Genomic DNA, 25,201 nt, shown 5'->3' on the forward strand with positions numbered 1-25,201 from the left:
AATTCAATTATTAACGTAATAAATACAACAAAATTGAAATAAAGTTGTAAAACGTTTAATTTTCCAGTGAATTATAAAATTATAATTTTATACTTAAGCATACTTAAGTACAAAAAACATGAAAATATATTTTTTTCTTTTGTTTAGCTTATGATAAGAATGCAATGAGAATGCAAACTTATATTGGCAATAGTAGATAAAGCTATGTGTATTTTTCAATAAGTTTGTTGGCATAATCAATGTAAGCTTGCTTTGCCGCCTCTTGCGCAGTACCCTTTTTCTTATTCCAAGCCTCCCATTTTGCTTTTCCTTTCAGATCTAGCATGCCAGGTTTAGCTGAAACATTGCAATATATATTACTAATATGATCATATACTTCCTATAATTTAATAATGTATTGAATCAGTTACATAGGTGAGTAATCATTGTCACAATTTCGTAAAACAATTTAACAATATTAAATTAATTTAATTTTAAAAATATAGCACTTATGTATAAATATTATATTAATGTATAGACTTGCCAAATTATTTTATTATCATATTATATTACTAATAATTTATTACTGTTTCATATATATATAAATTTTTACGATATTTTGTTAGAAACTTACATGTGTTATTGTCCCCAACTATAGCTTGTTTGAACAAAGCATAAAGTTCCAAAAGCTCCTCATCACTAGGACGTTTTGTGAGTGTCTTTATAGCTTCGGCAGCCGCCTCAAATTGCTATAAGAAAAACAGTTTTAATATTTTAAAATAATATTGTTTTATTATTATTTATAGAAAAATTATATAATCTTATTCATGAAGAAGCATTTTCTTTGTCAATGTTTATGTAGCATGTTCTACCCATTTATGAATATGGATAATATACATGTCATAATAGGTCAAAGAAGTGATCTTTGAATCGTGGATGACTCTGCGTTAAAACTTAAAAAAAAAGATTACTATCCAAATTTAGAGTCACAAATCAGAATCGTATATTATGTAAATTGTTTAATTATAAATTTGTAAAATTACGAAAATAAGAACTTAAAATTTTCTATTGCCGAAATTTCCAAATTTTACTCAGGCAATAAATATATCCCGATTAAATGGATAGAAATTTATCAACTGTATCTTGAATTTCTCCTTAATGAAATATGCACAATAATATGTGTGATTGCAGCTCCAGACCAATGAAATTAGTATGCTATCACCGCCCAATTTTCACCACACATTTCCGCCTTGATTAATTCACTGGCGTCTTTCTGATGCAATGTCTAACAATAAGTACACTCTCAAAATCTTTATGCACGAAGTCAAGAATTCACTGCAATAAGAGCAAAAGAAAAGCAAATATTTGATTTGATACCTGGTTGAGTGGCATCCTTATAACTGTTGAACGAACCGTAAGCACTGTAAGTACTTTGTGACCAATCGAATATATGCACAAGTTAAAAATGCTAATCCCCACCTTACGAAACTTATCGCGACGCTGGAGTCAGGGTCAAACTACGTCACTTTTTTTATTTTATTTTTTTCCCTATACTGTTTTGAACAGTACTCGTTATGTAATCTTTTTGTTAAATATTGCGTTTAAAATGGTAAAAATGCTTTATGTAAAAATTTCATAAAATGTCACCACAATGTGGCAATTATAAGTTGAAAACTGCAAGTAAGATTAACGCGGCATCGTAATGCATAGAAAAGAAGATATCAATTTAAGACATTTTTACTTTATTAATAAAAAACAAATAGACGAATGTAAAAATATTAAACTTATGATAAAATATATCTATTTATATTAGCTTTAATAATCTAAAATATTTAAATTACAGATAAAACTTTGTCACTTTTCTTTAATTCATTAGAAATCTTAATTATAGACATCTTCAGATCACTGTATTGAATATCAAGTATTTTATTTATAAAGTCTTTATAAATAATTTTATAAAATAAAATATTTTTTTAGCATTTCTTATCGTGACTTAAAAATTAGTCGTAACTCTTTATGAGTGCAACGAATAAATGAATGAAAAATTCAACCGCAGCTCTATGTTTATTTAACAGAAATGACGAAATATCTCCGTCTCACTACATGTTTGAAATTATTATGAAACGTGCAGGATAAATAAATATTTATCTTGTACTTAATTTCTATTTATATATTCATACATCGTAAATTTCAAACTATTGTCTGTGGATTCTTAACTAACTTTGAGATTTCTTTATCGAAAACGGTGCGAAAATTACAATTGCCGCAAGTTGTTAATCTTCTATGTTGAATATTTTCGTAACTAATTTTTAAATATATTTGTAACTAATTTTTCAGATATAGCAAAAAGCTTTTGCTACTTGTTTGTGCTTTCCTTCACTTTTAATTGCTTATGACTGATATAAATAATTAGTAGTCAAATATTTGATAAAAAAAATTAGTTCTAATTTTAAAAAATTTTTAGATAAAAGATGATACAGTATATCTAGGACGCTTTTATGCTCTTCCATCTATATAGAGCGGTATACCGGTTTCAAGATCCACCGTACAGAACCCCGTTAGAGGCAATGATGCTTGTCTATAAAGCCTTTCCGCAACTTCACGAATTATATGGAAAATATGAAACGAATAATGCAAACATAACAATGACGTCATATATTAATAAAAAAGAAACATAAGAAACATGTTAATTAAAAGAAGTTAATGAAAATATGTTTCATAAATCTATGAATTCCAAATTGTCGAAATCAGGAATTAATATAATAATTTTTGACTCTTTTTATTTTTTATCTTACTCTTTTTATTTGCTTTAATTCTTTTAATATATGTCATATACAATAATCATGTTTCGTGTTATAATATTAAAAGTTATAATATAATATTAAAAAGTTTTTATATAAAATTAAATATAATTTTATTAAAACTTTTTTTAATAACTTAATTTAAGCTTAACTCGAATATTTAAAATAATTCCTGATTTCAGATTAATTAATTTTTTGGAATTTAATTTTATAAAATTATTTTCCTCAGTTAATTTTTTATTTGTTCTTCGACAGATGAAATAATACCTGATCGACCGACATTTCGATGTGAATCCACTTCGTCTGCAAGCTAACTGACTACTGACACTGAGTAGTAATCACGATTCCTGCGTTTCTCGATCGTTGTTGAGCTTATGCCTCTCATATCAGCAGTGGGGAGCGTGCAGATTCTGATTATCTGAAATGATTATATTTGAAAAAAAGTCGAGGTTATTGCTGTCGTATCTACAATTATACGCGCAATATAAAAAATTATATATATATATATATATGCTGATCTCTTTTCTTAATAACTGTGCACTGATATGTATAATACAAATAATCACTAAAAATAGAAAAAGATATATTTATATCTAGAATGAAAGTTGTATAATTATGACATTGCTATCTCTGATTAGAGCTGCTGACATATTGAATTCTTGTTTGATACATCGTGTTTTAATCGTACAGTTAGAGTAAAAGTGGATTCATAATTTAATTAACATGTTTCGCAATAATCGCAATGGATTCTGTCAAATTATATGTTTGTATGATAACAAGGCGAGCAAGCTAGCTATAAATTAAAGTAAGATAATGATTACATGTGCCATAAAGTTGAACCTAAAGAAACACGAGATAACACGTGTATTTATATTAGATAATACAGTGTAATACAAAAAAAGACAAACTTATCAAATTGCAAAGTATGTTTTCCATACATAAACTATTATACAGGGTGTTTCATAATGTTCGTGCCAATGCTCGTGTGCGGATAGAATGCGGTAAACTGAATAAAAAATCCTTTACTGTTTTACAATTTTTGCAATAATAATTGAGATAGTAATTAAAAAAGATTGACGAATAATCGTGCGTTGCGCGTGACTAAACCGTGGGCTCTAGGCGTGACAGCAACGAGGATCGTACGACAACGAAAAATAACAACGCGTGGCAAGAGCAGGAGTAACACGTGTTGTTATTTTTCGTTGTCGTGCGATCCTCTTTGCTATCACGCCTAGAACATACAGCCCACGGTTTAGCCACGCGCAACGTACGAACATTATGAAACACTCTGTATATAAATTTATATTTAAAAAATAAATATTTGAATTTTTAGTTTATGATAGGTGAACTAATAAAATTTAATTAAACATATAATATAATAATCATTAACTACATAAAAGTAGCACATAATTTTCATTACCTGGTTTTTTATTTTTTTCTGCATCAGATGAGTCGATCGAGTGAATCATTTTATTATCATGATCCACTTCGCAAGAGCCTTCTCCGAAAAAATAATTTCGCTGCTCCTTGCACACGGTGTTCTGAGAAGACCGAACGGGGCCAATGGTCCACTTAAGTATCCCAGACTCACCTGCGCAGGAATGTAGGAATTCTTGATTACTTTTGACCCGGTGTTACCATCTCACATACATACATGCCTATATGTATTTGCGCGATTTGCTTATTTAAAAAATAAGAACGATTTTTTTTGACAAGTTATAATATTACAGTTACAATATTATCGCAATTACTATCTCGAAATGTACCAATAATTGAATACTATATGTTTAATTACTATGTATAGAATGTATAGAATATATAACATAACATAAATCTCCAATAATATAATTCATTTTGTATTAGTTATTTTATTAATTTTAATTACCTTTTGTAAATTGTTCTAATATTTGTGATGTTTATTACAGGATGTTACGAGAATCTGGCAAATGTACGAAAAAATTATCGTATATGAGAGACAGCGTTACGAAAACATATGGGTGTGAGAACAAAACAGGAGAAAGAATGCGGAATCACTGTTAAACTGTTTTGAAGGCGTTGGTCATGCAGTTATAGCTGTATGTAATTTTTTTCTCGACAGTCACGCATCCTTTGCTGCAGAATGCACCGAACTACCAGAGTGACATATTGTAAATATTTGATAGAAAGTAAATTTTTGCAAACAGATGCATATCTAGCAGAGAAATCTTGACAAATGTACTTACACTTCTGCAATGCTGCGATTAAGGTAAAAGTATAATTATACTCAATTCAAGATATATCTTCTCATGTTTATTCCAAAATATAAGTTACTTTCACTAGCTATATAATTTAAATATTTTTTATGAAAAGAATTATACAGGGAACATAAAAATATATAAATATTCCAAGGAATATAATTGCATTAGCAAAAAATATATAATTGTGTTTAAATACTTAAACAATTTTGTACTAGATAACAGTTATTTGTATAGTTCATTAAATATCTTTTTATATAAGATTGCATATCAGTCTGATTGATTTTCTCGTATTAGTACAGTTATTGATTAGTACAACAAAAGTATCTATAGAGATAAAAATTAGATTAAAATATTCTGACTTAAAGTATTTAAATAGTATTAATATTCGAAAAAATTAACTCATTTTATGGAATTTAAAACTATTAACTTTTTTCTTTAACATCATTGTCGATTCTTAACATTAAAATACTATTTAAAAGTATACAGCCCTGAGAACATACATAAATATGTACATATACGTGAACTGAGTGAACGACGTCATGCACGTACAAAGAATGCTGCGAAAAAAACTCGTTACCAATAATAATTAATGCGCGTGCTGCTTTCACAAAAACTCTCGCATTCTGATGTATAAATATTTTTCAGAAAATGCACTTGCGGAATCGCGGCTATATGTATACAGGAAGTAAACTGATAAGATCCATCGAAATTCCGAAGTAGAAATTGCAATATTTTGAAACATAAATGCAGTTCTGTCGACTTAATAATTTCCTTGATGATATCACTAAAATGGGATTATTTTGTGATTCTACGTCACTTTATGAAAATTTGGTTTAAATGATTGAAAATAATTCTGTTAGATGGAATGTATTGCAATAACTCAAGAGAAGAGGAACCTATTTTAATAAGAGGTAAGATAAATTTTAAAGTTTGACTAAATATTTCAATATTTTTCCCACATATTATCATTTAGTAAGCAAGGATAGACAAGAATTACTAAAATATTTGTTAATGCAGCACCCTAAATGATTGCACAATATTATATTTTTTGAACGTAAGCTAATGATCCACGCACTACGGTACTGACGCGCGAATTTTGCCGAGAATCGCCGAACGGCACCGACAGTCTTCAACCAGGTATGCGATTTTGCGTACGCGAATGCGCAGTGGAACATTCCGTAACCTGGTGTGAGCGCGGCAGCATGATTTGTCGTCGCACTCGCACCACTCGATCATCTGCAATTGATCATCGTAGGTAGCCGCGGTAGCGCGGCAGAACGGTCAGTGCGTGTTTCGCCGCGTGATTGTACGTTGTGTTACGTTGTGTTCTGCTCGCCGTCCCGGACGCACGTGCGAGGCACAATCGCAGCACAAGAGTGCGCGAGATACGAATGAGCACTTCTAACGGAATGTGGCCTCCTCGAGAAGATCTCGATGAAGTGTTAACGACATTTCAGCGATGATCAAGCAGAACGAATCGGTTGTCGCGATTATGGTCTTTCCGCAAAGCGTCAAGTTTCGCGCGACGTGACGTGACTAACGAGTTGAAAAACGACAATAACTATATTCTGCGCGAAACGTGCGATGTATTGCCAGCGAGCTTGTCTTGACGATTGCAATTTTAATACTCCGTAAGTTTAAACCAGAAACAAGTAAAATAAACTGAATCTTTAAATGAGAGAACATAATTTTTGTCATGTGAAAGATATTTTACAGTTTAAATTGATAAAATTTATTAATTGAAAAGTAATTTTGATCAGTTTAGTGGAGAGATTTCGCATTAATCTTGTATAAAAATATTAGCTAGTTGCAACTGTTAATATTTGGTATATATTTAATTGTCTTGTATAATTAAAAGTTATAACATTATTGAAGAAAGGTGATAAATATCATAAAAAGTAAATATTTGTTTTATTTTATTGCATTATTACAATTTTTCAATGATTTTAATTATTGCATTTAATCAACAAGAGAAGAAATTAATTTTATAACTAAATAAGCTAGAACAATAATTATTTTAACAATATGCAAGCTATAGTTATCGATTAAATCTCAATAAGCAAAGAACAGATCACGATGACGAATTGACACACTTGTTTTCTGACACAGCGTAAATGAAATGGTAACGGAAGCTGTGATAGAGACTTGTCTATTGATTGTTCATTCGCTTGACTCACAATTTCGAATTTTATGAGAAGCAGATTATTACTATTATCAATTATATGAAACTGTAGATTTAACGTGTTGCACAAAATTTAAATGTTGCTCCAAAAAAATGAATTATGCAGTGATTTATATAGATATTAAATGCACAATTGCATAATAAATTACTGTAGTCATTGAGCATCGCAATTAACAATTATGTACACACGCATTACTCATCATAAGGGCACATATGAAAGCTCTATCAGTGTATTTATCAACGCTTTTGCGGATAAACGTTTGAACATGTGGTTTTTTACATCCCGGATAGTGATTGGTGATTCTTCTTCCTTTTGTATTGCACTTTAGTCTAATGACACATGCAAATTATCATTTGTTGCAAATAGAATACATAAAATCTGTATTTTGATTTAAACTGTAAATTAAATTGATCAATAATATATAACATAAAAATCAGGATAAAAATATTGTAGAAAACATATACAATATATGATGTAGAAAAAAACACTATAAAAACTGATGTAATTGGAAATCTTTCTTGAAAATTTCAGATAGAACAAGATTAAAGATAAGAACATTAAACTGTAACATGTGATGTTAGGATAGAACCAGAGTGAATCACAGTTGATCGAATTTATAAAAAAGGGACGAGATGAGCCTTTCGCTTACGGCCAACTGTAGTTTTCTGCACGGAAGAGGCAAAACTGCCCCGATTTCCGACGAAGTTGTTTACGCTACTCTCGATAGCTTGGCTTTAAAACGAACGAGATTACCCCTACAATTGCTTCCCGTGGACGACAGCAATGTTGTGGATAAGACGGAAAAATCGGACAAAGAAAAGAAACCCATTAGCGGAAAATCGCCTAAACGACCATCGTATAAGGTAGGTTGACACTGATGTTGATGTAGCATGTTTATTTTTGTCACGGAACTGCGGTGAATATGGATTATACTCACAGAAAGAAATTCGATAATCTGTAAATTTCAAAGACATTGAAACGTTGGAAAATTATTCGTGATAATTAATACAAATATTTTTATGAAATCTTCTGTTGCAAATGAGAAATTGTTTTAAATGAAATGAAATATCTTTAAATCGACTTTAATTCTATTTTGAATTTTCTTAAATTATTTTAATATAGTTTTAGGAAATGTGAAAGATATAAAAAAAAATTACATAAAAATTTTGTAAAATTATTGTGTGAAGATCTCAAAAAGACTTTGTTATTCTCATGCGTGTATACTTAAAAGCAAGAGTTTACGCAGTTTCTTGCAAGAAAAGAGGCCGACTAAAATATTTTCTCTTACGTACGTGAGTTGGGATCATCGGGATACCCACATGCGAATACACGAGCAAAAGGATGCTAATAGTCGGAGGAGTGGCTTGTTAGTTCTTACGATGCTAGCTTATGACGTCGGATAAGAATCGCGGAGTATGTTAATGTTTACCGTACGCATTATCGGGATACCGTTACATGAAAAAGTGTAAGTCGTCGAAAAGTTGATAAACGAAATTTTTCCGTAACATAAAACGAGCAATATCGAGCAACTTTTATTGCACGATACGATTTTATTGCAGGACAGTCGCGATTTTCCTCGTATCGCCGGCATTCCATTGACTTGATGAGAATATGGAATGCGAGTAACGGATAAAAACGTGCTACTAATTTATAACCAGCTGCGTGTATTACTTTTCGCAAAATTATGAAATTTTACGAGGAATATTGCACTTTATAATAATTTTTGTGAGGGACAACGCTGCTTTTTTTAGTGACGATGAATTCTGTATCTTTCAGTAAACTTTCTGTAAACTTTCAGTTATATTTGTATATTTTAGGTATATTTAGTTATATTTAGTTATATTTTTTATTTTCATTTTTCTGCAGCTATATTTTCGCAATTAAAAAGAAGAATATTCCTGATTTTTATCACATTATTATAGAAGTTTTACATTTATATCTTCATGTATATCTTCCTTGTTTGGTTCGCAAAGTACGCTAAGAATTAATTTCATCGTAATAACTTCTAAGCCTCTCACCAGACAAACATCATTCCTATGTAGTTGCGCGAGCCTGCATTCGTAACATTATCTCGAGCACTGCGGAAAAAGTATTAGCAAATCGGAGAAACTTCTTAGAAAAGCAAATTTTTCTTATTTCTGAAAAACTTTCTCTCTTGCGACCGATTCAATTAGTTGTCTATTTAATTATGTCCGTTTCGTCGCTAGGTGAAATTCGGGGCAAATCATCAATGGAAAAGTTACTCCAAGTATTTAGCCTTCTCTTCCACAAAGTCGGTGAACCAGTCGATGACTTGTGCTACCAGAAAACTAGATTCCGGAATCAAGTGCAATATCGAGAATACTCCCAACGAGAAAATTCACACTCAAGCAAATACAATAGGAGTTGTAGAAGATAATGTAGAAATAGTATCTTCTCTAAATCTATCCAAAGAAGAATCTCGCGTTAAAGACTTTTCAAGCGACAAGAGCGACGATTTAACACAGTCGCAAGCGGAGAAAAATTCTCGTAATGATACTAACGTCACGGAAAAGCAATGTGGAAAAGAAAAGTGTTCTATCAAAAGAAAAGATTCTAGTTCATCTAGCGACTATGAACAGATGAATATAACAGACTACAAGGTATCTACACTGGAAAGGACATCTAAAACCGAGCCTGAAGATCCAAACAAGATAAATCCTGAGTTGTTAACACATATTTATAAAATCGAGAAGAACATTCCAGCTGTTTCCAAGATAATCGGGAAATCGTATTCCATAAACGATCTGACGAGGAAAGCCGCCACGTATGACAATTCTTTCGTAAGATACTGGAAACAAGATGCGGAGTCGATCACGAGCGTCGAGAGCGACGACGCGTCGTCACGGCACAAGAAGAAGAGACGTTTCACCAAAAACGTATTGCACTACATGCCGAGGCATTTAGTGAAACAGCCGAAGAAAAAGAAGAAGCTGAAGAAGAAATACACCCTGAGCAGCTCGCTCAGCTCTCTGAGATCGTTGCAAACGATTCCCTACTCAAACTCCGCCCACGATTCCTACACCAGGACCAGAAGCCTATCAAGGGACGAGCTGAAAAGCGTGATTATCTCGTCGCCCACAAATTTCGTTCACGTTGCGTCCGCCACGAATCCTAGTCTAGTTCAAAGTACCATCGGCTCTTGTCTAGAACAGGTCATGATTACTCATCAGCAGATATGTGCCACAATGCCTCTACTCGTTGGAAAGGACGAGCGACGCAAGGTTGGGAATAAGAACGCCGAGCGGCCCAAGGTTGCCGTAGGAATGCCTCCCGCGAACGACGTGGTTTCCAGCCAACGCGAGGGTGACCAATCAGCCGTCGAAAGTGTCGCGGGTACGCTCTCTTGAGACATCGCCAGATTTCTTTGTCGAGTTCGATAATCGCGAAAGAATTTATGCAAATGTTGTCTTGCACAATTGCAGCTGTTTCGCGCCGATTGTGTCTTGAAAACTGTATGACGAGTTGAGTAATTTAAATTGCAAGTAGATAGTATAATTCTTCAATTACAGTAACATTAATTTCAAATTGTTCTCAAAATTATTACGTATTAATTAATTATAAAATTATTTTTAAAATATCTAATATTATATTACAATTTCTGTATTTAATATTTCACGCTTTTACGAAAGAGCTACAGAAGAAACGAAAAAAAAATTTGAGTAATATTGATCGAAATGCGTCGTTTTTAAGGCGTGAAAAATGTGGTGCTCAAAAAATAACGATAAAATTGATAAACAATCTGATTTGAAAAGAGAAACGTAGAGCTACATAAATACAGTTATCTATACGTCCACGTAAAGTGACATTTGATGTCGATGACGATTTACTGATATCTACGTTCGAAGTAAGGTTTTGATGATAATTCTCTTACAGATAAGAGCAATGGAACGAACTACGCGGAGATAAAAAACTACTACTCGAGAGACTTACAGCTGGCGAAAGTTTTGGAGTCCGGCCAAGTGGTGAAAACCATAATTGAGAATCAGGCCAATTCGCCGGATGGTGAGACATACGAGCCGGTCTGTGAATCTTCCCCTCGAGCGCTGCCGCAAGCCAACAGCAGCTTTCTGTGGAGCAATCATCTGGCCAAGATTTTTCCAAACGACAAGTACGACGTGATTGCTGCGTGCCATGATGCAAAGAAAAACGACGAGGAGGACACCGACAGTGAAGGATACGATGACGTCGGGCCGTCAAACTTCGTCGCTCAAGCGGTACGTATTGTATTCGTAATAATTCCGTTATCATGAACTTCGATGAAGTGGAACATTGGGAAGCTACATCGTAATCTAGATTGCAAAGCGTATGAATATTTCGATTTAAGAAATTTTCTGTTGAAATCCGACGAATTACATAAAAAAAGAATTGTATTTTTTTTTTGGTTAGATAAAATAATTCAAGACAATTATATTTGCTTGCTAAAATTAATATGCAGAGAAAATCAAAATCGAATGACAAATATAAATCTAATTATTAATTCGAAGAAATTATCGAGGAAAAAGGGTTTTATTACGAGGAAAAGAAACTTGATATTTAATATTTGCAATCCAATAGCTCATATTATTCATTCACGATGGACGAAATATATAATTAGGAGGAATATTGATGCACGAGTTTTACTTTTGCGTGCGATTGCTAAATAATGTATAATGCATGAAATTGGCAGCTGTCAGCAAAAGTGAAACGGAATGTCGAGTAATTGATTCGTGGCGCGTGATACTTGCATGCTTGCAAATTTTAAGAACGGAAATATGGTATCACAAATGTCATGAAATTCGATTCACTACTTCTCGAATTTCGCTTCGAAAATCAAATCTACGTACGTGCTGTGTGCTTCATATAAAAATTAACGACGATGTTATTGGTCTGTCCATCGGCACAGGTGCAACTTAAGTCACTCGCTTCTTCGAATTACAAAAAAAATAACAAAGCAATGAATTTCTTATCAGGAATTCGACGACGACAATTATGACGACGTCGGCCTGCCGATGGCTCGCCTCGAGGTCGAGAAACTCGCCGTAAACGCTGACTGCGAGGAGATTTATGACGACGTAATGTCACCTAGCTTCAAGCAGGACAGTTCGACAGCCGTCAGCGAGAACGATTACCTGATTCCGGAGACTAACGACGAGGTATCGAGCAAGGAACCTCTCGTGGAATTACGAGAGACTTCCAAGGATCGGAGCGCGACGGAGGCGTGCTTCGCTCCGAGGAGCGACGACCAGTATTTCTCGGCGGAAAACAATGAATATTCCAGCGTGGACTGCGAAAGTCATCTGGACGAGGAGGAGCGGGACGAGTTGGATGTGTATGACGACGTCGGCCCGCCGCCCGGCGAGGAACGTGTCAATAGCCTTTACGCAGGCTCCACACCCGGCTTAGGATTGACTTCGATGAACGGCAAGGAATCTGAGTGGGAGGACGTGGAAGAGGTCTCGAGTAACTTGCGTTACTCTTGTCAGACCAATGATCCATGGTAAGAAAACAATAGTGGGAAAACATATGACATTTGCAATTTTTGCACAAGAAAACAAAAGTGATAGAAACATTTTTTTGTGACATAAGAAATAAGGAGTGAATATTCAGAAAAATGTAGAAAGCATAAAATAAATATATTCTAGAATCACAATAAGATTAGGATCTTGTTAAAGATCTGCAATTTTAACAAAACAAAATATCACGCTTTTCGATTCTGTATTCTTATATTACAAACGTAAAATAGGATAGTTAGAAGCCAGGATGTCTGAATAAACGCTATCGCAATAGGAATTTGTTTGGTGCGCACGCGATAAGAGGCTTGTTTTTCCAAACTACATTTTTTCCGTAGCATCATTGTAGCGATAACGGAATCGAATACAGCATGGCTAATTGCCTTCACCTCGGTCGAAGGCGATTAATCACTATTAGATTCACGAGGTTAATACACACAGGAATAACGGCGGAACGTTTCGCCGCAAGTGTTTCGAAAACATAATAAACCATCGACGCGATAGCGTATGAAGAGCGACGTCATTGTGTTAATATTGGAATCGTTATCACTGCATTCCACTCGAGGAGTCATTAACATAATTAATACAGCATTGTCATACCTTAAATAATTTTAGAAGTGACAAAAACGGAGTGAATGTTATTCATGCCTATTAATACGACAAATTTTATGTAATTGCGATAAATCTTTAAACGTGAATTACAGCGAACAGGGCACTGAGAGGCAAGTCTCGCTGAGCAAGAAGAAACTCGTTCAACGATGGTCGCGAAAAGTCAGGAGACAATGGTCCAGGAGATCTCGCAAAACCATCAAGGGAAATGGGACTCGGCCGACCCTCGATACTGTAGTTGATGGTGAGTACCGGCGAAGGAAATTTTACTATTAGGTAACGCGCGCGCCCGTAATGCGTAATGTCACTAAGAATACACGGGTATTCTCCTTGAAGAATTCCCGCTACAATCGCCGGTGTTCTACAAATCGTGTGTATGTACGTATGCTCGTGCGTGACTTTTGCGCCGACTTTTTGCCGATGTAACATTTTCGCGTGAGACTTGTTCCCGAGAACCACCGTACACACTGTGCATTAATTTAATTACGCAACACGTGCATAGATTAAAACCAGCCGTTGCAAGAATGCCGAGTGACAATCATACAAAGCGAAACAAAGCGATTTGTCTTCTATTGCAAATGATGGGAATTTTATTTTCTTCATTTATTGCAGTTTGAACTGAACGATTGGAACGATTATCTATTTATAAATTTTTCTTAGAAGCGCCCAGTCTGATCGCTGTCTGATGGTAGGCGATAAAAATAACTGCGTTGTTGAGATAATTATTAAATATAGCTATAGTGGACAGTGTTTGATATTATGCACGGAACTGTCCGATGACTTTCCGATGTTGGGTGGCTCTAACTGTTTTGATAATTCGTACTTTCGACATCGCTCGATGATGTAGTCTGCCTGAGCAACACGTCGCACGTGACATGACTTTTGCACAAACTCTGTCGCTCGACAGTATCACGTACTTCTCAGCAAAAACGCATTTGTAAACATTCACATAATACTTGAATAAAACAGACCGCTATCGTCAAGATCTTCCTGGCAAGATAACAGAGAATACACAAGAAATATATCAATGAATTACTACTGAGAATCTTGATAATAATCGTCATCAAGATTCTATTATTAGAAATGTAGGAGTTAATTAAGACAAATTAATACTAGTTAATGAAAAAAATAATATAATAGCGCTATAATTAAAAGTTTCCGTTTGAAATTCTATTATTAAAAGTATTAAAGAAACTTATTAATGAATTGATACAAGAGGAAATAATTTTATTATAAAGACGCTATTCAAAATCTAAGAACATGGAGGTATCTTAATATCTACAGATGCAAAACTGAAATAACAAACACTAATCACGTTTCCTTTTTTTAAGATCTTATTATGAAAAATACGCAGAGGCATATCGGCAAGTTAATGTTATTCTTCGAACATAAGAATTTCACTTCCTGAAAACGCAGGCAGATTGATGTCAGGCCATAATTATGCCCGAGAAAGTCCTAGTGACGATATCGAATTTCCAATATCGCCAGATCGGCGTATGGACGTCACGTCTGCGGGAATCCCAAGTCTGGAACGGCGTCGCTCCTCCGTCGCGGAAATCAATATGCCAGAAACGATTTCATCCCACTGACTATTACGAACCGCATATTTCAACACTGTGTGTATCTCAACAGTGTCACGGCCGCGGACGCGGATCTGCGATTCCGTGTGAAGCGAAGTAAGCGAGGTGCGGTAATCCGCAGTCGCGTTTGTTCACGACAAACATCGCATCCGAAGGACGGTGGGCGGCATAATTGATTTGACGTGTGCGCACCGCCTTTAATGTGATCGAAAGACAAGGTCGTGCGAGGTCGAGGTGCCACGACAAAGCACCTACTCTCCATTAATTCCGAGTTCCGCTGCACATCGCCACGTGATCGAAATGTTTATGTGGTCGCACGCAATCGAACGCGATGACCCGTCAAAGTGACTTCCACATCGAGTGTTGCAATTATCCTGCGAAAAGTGAGTAAGCTGCAAAGTATTTCAGAGAGATCTCTGGTCTTTGGAATTTCCAAGTTTCCGATCGCGGAAATTGACATCGCAATTACTAACTTTTCTCGCGCTCTTTTTCCATTTAGATACATATTTTTGTAAAGATGAAATTATTGGGAGAATTTATTTTTATATTATACAGCCGACATCGGCGAGCGAAGACGACGGCGGCACGGCTCACACGCATTGTATGCTATCAGCAAGAATAATCATATATTCGCATGGTATCCAGGTAAAAGTTGCTCGTCACATGTGTTTCTGCGACGACCGATCACGTAACACACATATGCGTGTCACTGTTTTTTTTATTCTTTATCCGCACATGTAACAGCCACATGGGTCGTTTGATAGACGAAGATGTCACAAGCGGTTCTTTACAAGTCATGATGCAACGATGCAAGGAACGCTTTACCCGCAAGACGACTAATCGCAAGGTGCAAAGTACCGTTGAGAGAAATACAGTAAATTACATGCAAGAATTAGAAAATGGCTTAAGCATGCGTGAAACACGATTGATACAAGCTAGAAATCCGCTATTAAAACCAGGTTTATGATGGATAATCGTAATATGAAAAGGAACTAACGACAGTAATAAAATGAATTCGACAAGCATTACTCCCGTCTGGCTTGTGTTGAAGAAATGAGAAACTGAACATCGAATTAAGTTTTATGGAAAAGCGATATTATTTCGAACGGTCATTGAGACGAAATTATGTATATTAACGATCAACTCATTGCACGCTCAATGCTTCCATGCTATGCTTCAAGACTGCTTCGTTTATTCACTGACTATGCTTTAGAAAAAAAGGAAGTATTTAATACATTTGCTTCCTGGATCATTGGTCGTTTATGAGAACACACTCTTAAGGAACAAAAAAATATATATATGTATATAAACATTTTTTCTAAATTGCTTTTAATTATTCAGAAAACGTGATCCAGTTTGAAACTGTTGAAGATCCTGAAGACACTGAAAATATTTGAGTTACCGGAGATTTAAATCGCTACCACGTGCTCCAATCTTCAAATATTCCTTCATCGTGTGAAGATACCTTAATGAAAGATCGTGTGAGAGCCCCTTAAGAAACCAGCGTGCGAGGTGAAAGCGCCAATTGCGCGCTCTCATTGCCAGTCACGGCCGAGCCGCGGACTGTATCGTATGGTGCTTCTCTCGTGACTTTTTGCTCTCGCGCGTCAGCCAGATTGCATCGCGAGGAGAGAAGGTTCCCCGCGTGTTTTTCGGCTGTCCGCCGCGAGCGCGTCGTGACACCGAAGCGCGCGATCGGTCGCGAACGCGTCCTGCGTTCGCCGGGCCTCAAAGTGCGCAATCGACGAGATGTGGAAATGAGAGAAACGCTAAAGACCCGACGACCCAACACGCAAGGTAAGAAGAACAAGAAGAAGAAGAAGAAGAACAGGATCCGCCGTCACGCCGCTTGCCCGCGCGCGCGAGCGTTTACGTGAATGTTCAACGTCAAAATTCAGGCGAATGGGCCTGGAGAACAATGGCAGTCGGAGCGCCTCCTTCGCAAGCATCCTTGATCCTTCGATCGTCATCGTCGAGAAATGACCGCTGCAAATAATTGATCGCGCATTTATAATTGCGCTACACTCGGTTATTTTTGCTCTTCAATTAGAAAACCAGAAAATTCCGTTATCACAACATTCACAACATTTATTCCGTTTCATCTATTCGTTATGGCGCTGATGTGTACACTTCTTTATCATATTGTTCTTAGATTTTTCATAGATTTTATTAATTAATTCATTAGTTGACTAGATCTTTCAAAAACTCATTTAAGAAATTTAAATATTGTCAGAATAATCCATCAAAACCTTGCATCTTGTTTTGAAATCGATATTGATATCATCTTGTGGAAACGGCTTGAGAGAGTAATCAGAGTTTCTACTTTCTTCAGTAATGAGAGTCGAAGAAGATCCAGTAAAATGCGCTCATACATTCCCTTTCTTCTCGCTGGCTCGAGTTCGCGTTCGTCATAACGCAAAATTAATCTCAATTTAGCCATGATCTCAGAACGTTTTAACAATATCTCGCTGTTTCGCGTTTCTTACAACGTCGCGCGCGACGATTATATAAAACGTCCTTCGCCGAGGCGTTAACGAGAAATGAAAGTCGGTGAAGTAAAATTCCGGGGGGGAATCCGATCGCGAATTTCGCCGTTCCCATGGCCATATTTGACTCACCTCGGGCGCATATTCGTCCCTGCCGTGTTGTCTCCTCGCCTGCTCTTTTACATGCCGTTGATCCAGCGCGCGTGGGCACGCTCGTGCGTGCTTCTGGATCCCGCACCGGGCGGGTCTGACCCTGAACCGGATGATTTCAAGTGGCCGTCAGTCTGGGCGGCGGTTCAATACTCCTCATCGGCGAGCCGGGAAACATCGCTGGAGAATGGAAATCGGCGGACCGGAACGACGATCTGCCGCGGAGGACCCAAGGCTTGGTGCAGTTGCGCGTCGTCAATTTCAACGAAGATGTGGACATCCAGGAGACGTCGTGTTATGTCCACGAAGGTCTGGGCGATACTTTAGATCGCACGTGGAAATGCAATGCGAGCGCGTTGAAAAATAAAGAAATTATTAGGTTTTTAATTAATGTTACACTTCAGTCATACATATCGTAATGCATCGTTAAATTTAAGGCACACTCAAGTTCACAAATAAGGTATTTGAACGATGCTGCATTTTTTACGACACACTGTCAAGTTTTCTATTTCATCGCTGTTTCTCGGACATCCTAGCAATGGCTCTAGTATTTAAGGATAAAAATTAATCATTAATCAGTGATTTAATTTTGTTATATTTAAGACATTACTAGCTACGAGAGTGAGTAAAAATGTAAAGGAATCAAACCCTTCAAAAATCTCTTTATTTTTTTTTACTTTTTCTCATACATTAAGATTCGATTGCATCTGTTTTTAATATGGATTTGTACAATTTTTCAAATAAAATAATAATCTTTTGCAGCCTTATGACATCTTGCATCAATTGATTATATAAAATATTGCAAAAGTGTCTAAATTACATTAAGTTCAAAATCACTTGAGTTTGTAAAATGAAAATATTACAAAGATTATTTGATTTGATTATACAGAGTTTCTCGTTACATCCAAAATTTGAAACAGAAAGCTTACAAGTTATGGACATAAATATCTTTATAATATTTCGATAATTTATTGTTTCTTTCCACAGACAACGTTTCCGATGATAGCACATACGAAAGCCTGTACTCCTGCCAGCCGGATGACTTAAGTAGTGATTCGGAAACGGAAACGAACAGTAGTATCCAACACAACGTCTCAAATAATAGTGTGATCAACACTTCTCTGGAATGTCCTACGAGACCAACTCCACCACCGCCGAGGGAGGCCAGTCTCAGTCAGACCTTAGGCAGGCGAATAAAGATGTTGCGCAGGACTTGGAGTATCACAAAGGGCAGCCTCGGCAAGATCAGGCGACGAACGTCCGTAGACGAGTCTGGTTTCGAAGATAAGGAATCGGGTAACGAGCATCACCACGTCGATACCGGGAAGTACTTCAACTTCCGGTTGAGACACTTCCGGAAGAGCATCGCTAGTCCGCCAACTTTCTACCTCGACGAGAACGACAGAAATGGTGGTATTTGCGGTGCGCGCAATAACAACAATGGCATTGTCAAGGAGGCCATTTACACCAATAGTCAGTACATGGGAAGCGGCAGCGATGATTCTTCAAAAACTTCGTCCAGAGTCGATATAGGTTTGTTCCGCAAGTTTATACGTTTTCTATTTTTTATTGTCTTTCAATTTTTATGAATACAATAATGATACTGAGTTTTGTGAAAATATAGATATGCTGTAAAGTAGATAGGAGTAAAAATTTAAATAAATAAGATTACAAAAAATAATATTTAAACCTTTAAAGTAGAAATACGATGATTACAAGCATTAAAAAATTCTATAATAATTAATTAGACTAGAAATTAAACAGTCGCACAAGCACTATTGTGAGAAAAAAAGGAATTTACGTATATATCTGCGAAAGTAGTCCGATTTTACCAAGTAAAAGTTAAAGCTAGCGATTCTCATGGGCGAAATATCGAGTTTTTACTACAGTTTTCAGAATATTCCCACGCTTCAAAGAATGCTGTTTATGTACCAATGTATAAAAAACGCCCGCTTGCACTTTCACGAGACTAATGATATTTCCTTCTCATTAATTAATGCCAAAATTGATTATTTATACGCATTCGCCGATATTTAATTGTCTTTCGTTTTCACATGGGAATCAGCCGCATTGACAAGATATTACGGTTTTGTTTCAGATCATTACAGCGTGCTCGCCGATCAAGAACCTCTCTATCAGTTTTACGCAGCTGCAGTGGCTCGTGTCGCTTTCGAATCGGATTCCGAAGGCTACGAAGAGGTAATATTTTTGTTGTATTTCTTGCATTTAAATATAATAAGCACGTTTTCCTAAAAAATTTTTATATACATTAAATTCTCTTAAATAATTTTTATAAATGAAAGATGTTAATATATTTTTCTTTGCACATGATTTTTTTGACAAATTTTACTTTCTTTACAGTAATTATTCAAAAAGAATAAAAGCTTTAATTTTCCTTTGCTTTTATAATTTAATAAAATCTACAATTTTTCAATTTTGTTTATTTAATTTGTTGAATGAGACCGAATATGACAAATCATCTGTATTTTAAAAGTTTCAAAGTTGAACAATACTTTTGACGCGTTGTTATTGTACATATTTTTTATTCGCAGGTGGAAGATATGATGTTGAAGACGGAATCAACCGCGACAAATCTTTCCAGATCGGGACAAAGAATGCTATGGTGTCATACTCCACAAGTAATGAACAGTGATCTTTTGCGTAAGTTACAAACATTATAATTAAAAATAAAATTTTTCTGATACGACCGAATTTGATAAAAGATATTTAACATTTAGAGAAACTAACACCGGAGGAGAAGAAGATTCAGGAGGCGAAATTCGAGATTCTGACCTCCGAAGCGTCGTATTTAAATTCTCTTCGAGTCCTAGAGAACGAGTTTCTCAATAACCATACATTAATGAATGATATTCTAACACCAATCGAGAGAAAGAAATTATTCGGCGGCGTGCCGAGCGTGTTGTCGGCGTCGCAAACGTTTTTAGCTGAACTGGAAGCTGTGTGGAGAGAAGATCCAATGTTACTGGGTTTATCAGAGGTCTTGTTGAAACACGCAGAAAAATGTCAGGCCACGTACGTGACGTATTGTTCAAATCAAGTCAGCATTGACACGACTTTGAAAGAACTCAAGTAAGAGAATCAGCGATATGTAATTTTTTTTTCACATGCATATACATATATTTCTATTTTTTGAAAATTGAATACTTTTATTATATATAATTTTATTGTGTAATATATTTTTGTATGAATTGCTTTTTAATAACAGAGCTCGGAAAGGCGTAAAATTCTTGGAGGCTATCAGACGCATAGAGATGCGACCGGCGTGCCAAAATCTATCTTTGCATTCTTTCCTAATGTTACCAATGCAGCGTGTTACAAGGTATGTATAGTCTATTGATCTATTATTTATAAAAATTTATTTTTTAGTAGTTTATAAGTTTTACTTCGTCATTGTTATTTATTAAAACTTTGTTTAAGAAATAATTTAAATATTAATAAATATTTCTGTGCAGGTTACCTTTATTAGCCGATGCCGTTCTTTCCAAACTGTCAATGGGGAATTCGGATAGAGCGTCTTGGGAAATGGTTTTATCGACTTTGAGCAATGTCGTTGCCGAATGCAACGAAGGTGCTCGAGCCGCTGCTCAAGAAGCTGAAATGGAAATTTTAGCAAGGTACAATGTGATGCCACTAATTTATACATATATATTTTCTTTATGCGCGTGACATGTAAAATAAATTTACATGTATGATATCTGATTGCAGGAAACTAGAATATTCATCGAAAGTTAAACCTATTGTGCTAAGAGGCAAACACCTAGTTAGAAGCGGGTCAGTCGTACAGTTGTCAACAAAATCGGACACCGAATACAAACTGACGTTCGGAAAGAAATTTAATAAGACGCCGCTCTATCTTTTACTACTTACTGATTATCTTCTAGTCACGAAATTGAAATCCAAGTAAGACAACGTTAATTAATACAGCCACATTATTTTTTCGATTAAAGGTTTTGTCTTAATAAGAGCATATAATATATCATATATTTAAAAAAATCATTTTAGAAGCTTAAAATTTTCTATTTCTTAAAAAAGAAAATTATAGAAAATATGTATAGAAACAGAGTGACTTATAATTAATATTGTCAGATTTTTTAATATAATTTTTATTTTTATCTTTACTTTTTGATTGAAGAAACAAATTTTAAAATAAAATACTTTGCAGTGCTCATGACGAGTGCTACAACGTTATAGACGCGTGTAAAAGGAATCTACTGGCCTTAGAACCAGTTTCTGAAGAATCGCCATTTGCCGGACGGAACGCTATGATACTGACTCTTTTAGAGAACCATTCCGGTCGCCATGTAGAGTATGTCTTTATGTGTGAGAATAATACAGAGCGAGAACGATGGCTGGAAGCTGTCTTACCACCCAAGCGTGGCTTAGTCGGTGAAACGTTATACGAATCCTGGGATTGCCCACAAGTAATGGCTAAGTATCTGTATTCGCCAAATCAACCAGACGAGCTATCATTACAGCCAGGTATAATATAAACTACGTATGGTGTATTTATACAATAATTTTTTTATATGAGACAAATTTTAAAATATGTTATCAGCAGGACATTTTTAGCAACAATTTTTTTTTAGTAAAAATATTCTATTATCTTTCCAAAGTTTTATGTTAAACCTTTAAAATTAAATTCCTCAAAATCTCTTTTTCAGTGGTCCTCTTATGATTATATTTGTAGTGAAATATTTTTTAATGAAAAAAATTAATTCTGATAAATTTAATAATACTATTCTACAGGGGATGTGATAAACGTACTGAGAAAGATGGCAGATGGTTGGTATCATGGTGAGAAATTATTGGACGGTGAGCAGGGATGGTTTCCGGCGAATCATACGAAAGAGGTTGCATCGGAGCATGTCCGTGCGCGTAATCTGAAGCAACGACACCGTCTTCTAGCACTTAGCAATAGCGTAATACAACAAAGAAGGGCGAAACAGAGTCAAGGTACTCATTAACTCAAATTCATGTGAAGAGAATGCGAATTGCTCGAATGTTGTGATCAACCAATAAATTATTGACTGTTTATACTATGATTTTTAAGTTACTGTAGTATTCAATAGGATTAATTATGTGCCAATATAATGTTACTCATCGCCAAAATGAGAAACAATTTAAAAAAATTTTTTTTACTGTAGTATATCAAAAGCTATAAAGCTGACGAAAAACAACGATTACATTTTGCTTGTACATTATGTATAAAGGTGTGAAAAGAAAAAAGAGAATAGGTAACAAAAGTATGCATCTGTTTTATTATTTTTATACAAATGTAATATAAACGTTATTTCACATATATTTCTTCATTCCTAAGTATTTTTAACTTGTATATGAGAATGTTTGAAATTAAAAACAAAATTGAGTAAAAATTATGTGGACAATAATTGAAAATGTTTTTACAAACACGAAATGCGGAACAGTCTTATGATGTATAAACGGCGCTACGATTCATAAATATACTATATGTAAATATAATGAAAGGAAGCGATACTCTGATCTAGAATTCTTTGTCTAGAATTGTCTATAGAAAGCATTATAAAAAATAGCGTGCATTTAAAACTAATGTAAATATAAATTCGACAGAGAATGCAAAATTCCATTGTGGTAAACAGTTCATTATGATTTCGCAAATTCAAAATTCAAGTTTCCATTTGTTAGAGACTAATCTTCATCTAAAAGTGTTCACGTTACCTGCAAGAAATTGATTTAACAAATTTCTGTCACGAATTGTTTTGCATTATATTCTCAGTATTCTCACATTCAGACAGTCTCTAAGAGCCATTACACATAACTTTATAACTTAACGGTACAAAAATAACATTTATAATCGTATCAATCAATGAAACATATTGTAGAGCTGTACAAATCGTTAATTGAAACACTTATGCGTTATAATTATACCGCTATTTATAAATTTGCGCTTGACTAATGAACTTAATTAATGTGGTCGCCTTATCACAATCAATACCGAACAGTGCTCTCATTGAGCAAATAACTAGCCATAAATCACCAGTGTTAAATGCGTGTCTTTGAATGTCCAGATGTCTTCACATCAAACAACTTCCTAACAAAGTATCCTTGAATCATGGTTGCCACTGTGATGACAATTATTTGTGCGATAGACCACATTTGTACATAAGAGTTATTGTCCAATAACAAATTCAAATCTCTCGCCTCTCTACCTCTGCTCCAGTGTTGAGTCTGAAGCATCTCGTTAATGTTTTTCTCCACAGTCACAATAGTATTCTGAAACAGAGAACACATATATATAAATCAAATATATATTTCATATATATTTGATTATATTCGTATTTATTATATGTATTATATTTTGTAAAAAAAATTTTATGATGCACATACCGTAAAGTTTTCAACAGAAAGATTCAGTTCTTCTAATTCTTGAGTATATTTGTGCCATTGATCATACCTAAATAGTTAATGATAAATTTAATTTTGACATTGTAGCTTATTTTTTAGATGCATTATATATGTTTGCTAAATTTATTAATTTCGCACACATCTTACCTAATTACTGTGATATACAAGTTCACTAATTTTGCAGCAAATCTTGAAAATTGATTATCAATGCATACACTGTAATAGCCACCATTTACAGATAGATCTTGATAGTCAGCATTAGAACGCCACTGATAAGGATAAACTATAACTCCTTCTGGATTTCTTACTGCAAAGCCAGCTTTCCCATCTCCACCGCGCAAGACCTGCAATCAAAGTAAATTATATGAACCAGTGCAATATTGATGTATCAATTAATTATTTTACATTCTAGTATTGTCACATCTCTAACATATTTTCTCCTATATTTATCTCACTGTCAAATTCTTATTTAACTTGATAAAATTTCTAATGATATCTCGAAAACGCATGCTTCACTGCATATGTAAATAAAATAATTAATTCACGAATCTTATATAATAATATTAACTATGACGTATGTACATCCCGGGAACGAGCAAACCACACAATCGTCATCACTTTCTACGATAAGGTGATTGAAATACGAATTCACGAATGGACAACGTGCGCGGACTATTAAATTCAACAACAAGATTCGTGGCTTCACGATATCGAGCACGTGTGCTTTCTCAAGACGTCAATCGTCTCGCAAGAAAATGGTCCGCGCAACCATATGGTCGGCCAAACAAGTCACATTATGATTTCCGACCTTGCTCCGGTTTTTCAACCCATTGTACATCCACCACGATTTATTCACGTTTTACCGCTTGATTGATAGTCGGTAGTACCTGAAAGCTGACGTAAAAAGTCGCGCCTGGATTCACATATTGAAAGTAGCAGTCCTCCTTGCCGGCATCGATGTGCACTTTGTAATCCATCGCGACCGCCGGCAGATTCTCGTAGGAAAAGCCATCGACCTGGGGCGCGACAAAGATGAGAAGCACACCGAGTAGCACTTTGATAATCTGTACGAGGAAGGACATTGCGGCGCGATGGGCATTACAGCAGATGACGTCCACCGACCACACATCACTTCACAAACCAGACTGCTGACCTGCTAACAGCTGCTACGTGTTGCCTTTATCCCTACCGGCATCCAGTCGAACTGATCAACAGTGTTTCTCAGCTGGACGCAATCATTGAATGAACGTATATGCAGGGAGCA

At 35.2% G+C, this 25,201-nt stretch overlaps 3 protein-coding genes across 8 annotated transcripts; 1 reads left to right on the forward strand and 2 right to left on the reverse strand.

Moving 5' to 3' along the window:
- Positions 1-33: 33 nt before the first annotated feature.
- Positions 34-3,206, reverse strand: LOC105676170 (acyl-CoA-binding protein homolog). Of its 2 annotated transcripts, none has more exons than XM_012373874.2 (3): positions 3,048-3,206; positions 614-728; positions 34-336 (listed from the first exon to the last, which is right to left on the reverse strand). In XM_012373874.2, the coding sequence occupies exons 1-3, from the start codon at positions 3,060-3,062 to the stop codon at positions 203-205; spliced, it is 264 nt and encodes an 87-aa protein (XP_012229297.2). In that variant the 5' UTR covers positions 3,063-3,206; the 3' UTR covers positions 34-202. The 2 variants fall into 2 exon arrangements, with proteins under 2 accessions (XP_012229297.2, XP_012229298.2); XM_012373875.2 differs by lacking the exon at positions 3,048-3,206 and adding an exon at positions 1,357-1,509.
- On the forward strand, positions 399-22,802 carry LOC105676070 (uncharacterized). 4 transcript variants are annotated; one of them, XM_067355385.1, is made up of 18 exons: positions 399-414; positions 1,171-1,402; positions 4,706-5,025; positions 5,663-5,928; positions 7,732-8,063; positions 9,408-10,554; positions 11,095-11,435; positions 12,171-12,697; positions 13,415-13,563; positions 18,523-19,068; positions 19,634-19,734; positions 20,088-20,196; positions 20,274-20,625; positions 20,762-20,875; positions 21,009-21,170; positions 21,262-21,456; positions 21,719-22,035; positions 22,303-22,802. In XM_067355385.1, the coding sequence occupies exons 5-18, from the start codon at positions 7,833-7,835 to the stop codon at positions 22,518-22,520; spliced, it is 4,509 nt and encodes a 1,502-aa protein (XP_067211486.1). In that variant the 5' UTR covers positions 399-414; positions 1,171-1,402; positions 4,706-5,025; positions 5,663-5,928; positions 7,732-7,832; the 3' UTR covers positions 22,521-22,802. The 4 variants fall into 4 exon arrangements, with proteins under 4 accessions (XP_067211486.1, XP_067211485.1, XP_067211484.1 ...); XM_067355384.1 differs by lacking the exons at positions 399-414; positions 1,171-1,402; positions 4,706-5,025 and having other exon boundaries at positions 5,662-5,928; XM_067355383.1 differs by lacking the exons at positions 399-414; positions 1,171-1,402; positions 4,706-5,025; positions 5,663-5,928 and adding an exon at positions 6,222-6,648.
- Positions 22,792-25,167, reverse strand: LOC105676189 (transmembrane emp24 domain-containing protein 5-like). Of its 2 annotated transcripts, XM_012373911.2 has the most exons (5): positions 24,825-25,167; positions 24,085-24,281; positions 23,920-23,986; positions 23,570-23,805; positions 22,792-23,250 (listed from the first exon to the last, which is right to left on the reverse strand). In XM_012373911.2, exons 1-4 carry the CDS (start codon positions 25,017-25,019, stop codon positions 23,575-23,577), a joined length of 690 nt encoding a protein of 229 aa, XP_012229334.1. In that variant the 5' UTR covers positions 25,020-25,167; the 3' UTR covers positions 22,792-23,250; positions 23,570-23,574. The 2 variants fall into 2 exon arrangements, with proteins under 2 accessions (XP_012229334.1, XP_012229333.1); XM_012373910.2 differs by having other exon boundaries at positions 22,792-23,805.
- Between the last annotated feature and the right edge of the window lie 34 nt (positions 25,168-25,201).

Source organism: Linepithema humile, chromosome 5 (assembly GCF_040581485.1).
Source record: "Linepithema humile isolate Giens D197 chromosome 5, Lhum_UNIL_v1.0, whole genome shotgun sequence".
In the NCBI taxonomy this organism is placed as follows: Eukaryota; Metazoa; Arthropoda; class Insecta; order Hymenoptera; family Formicidae; genus Linepithema; species Linepithema humile.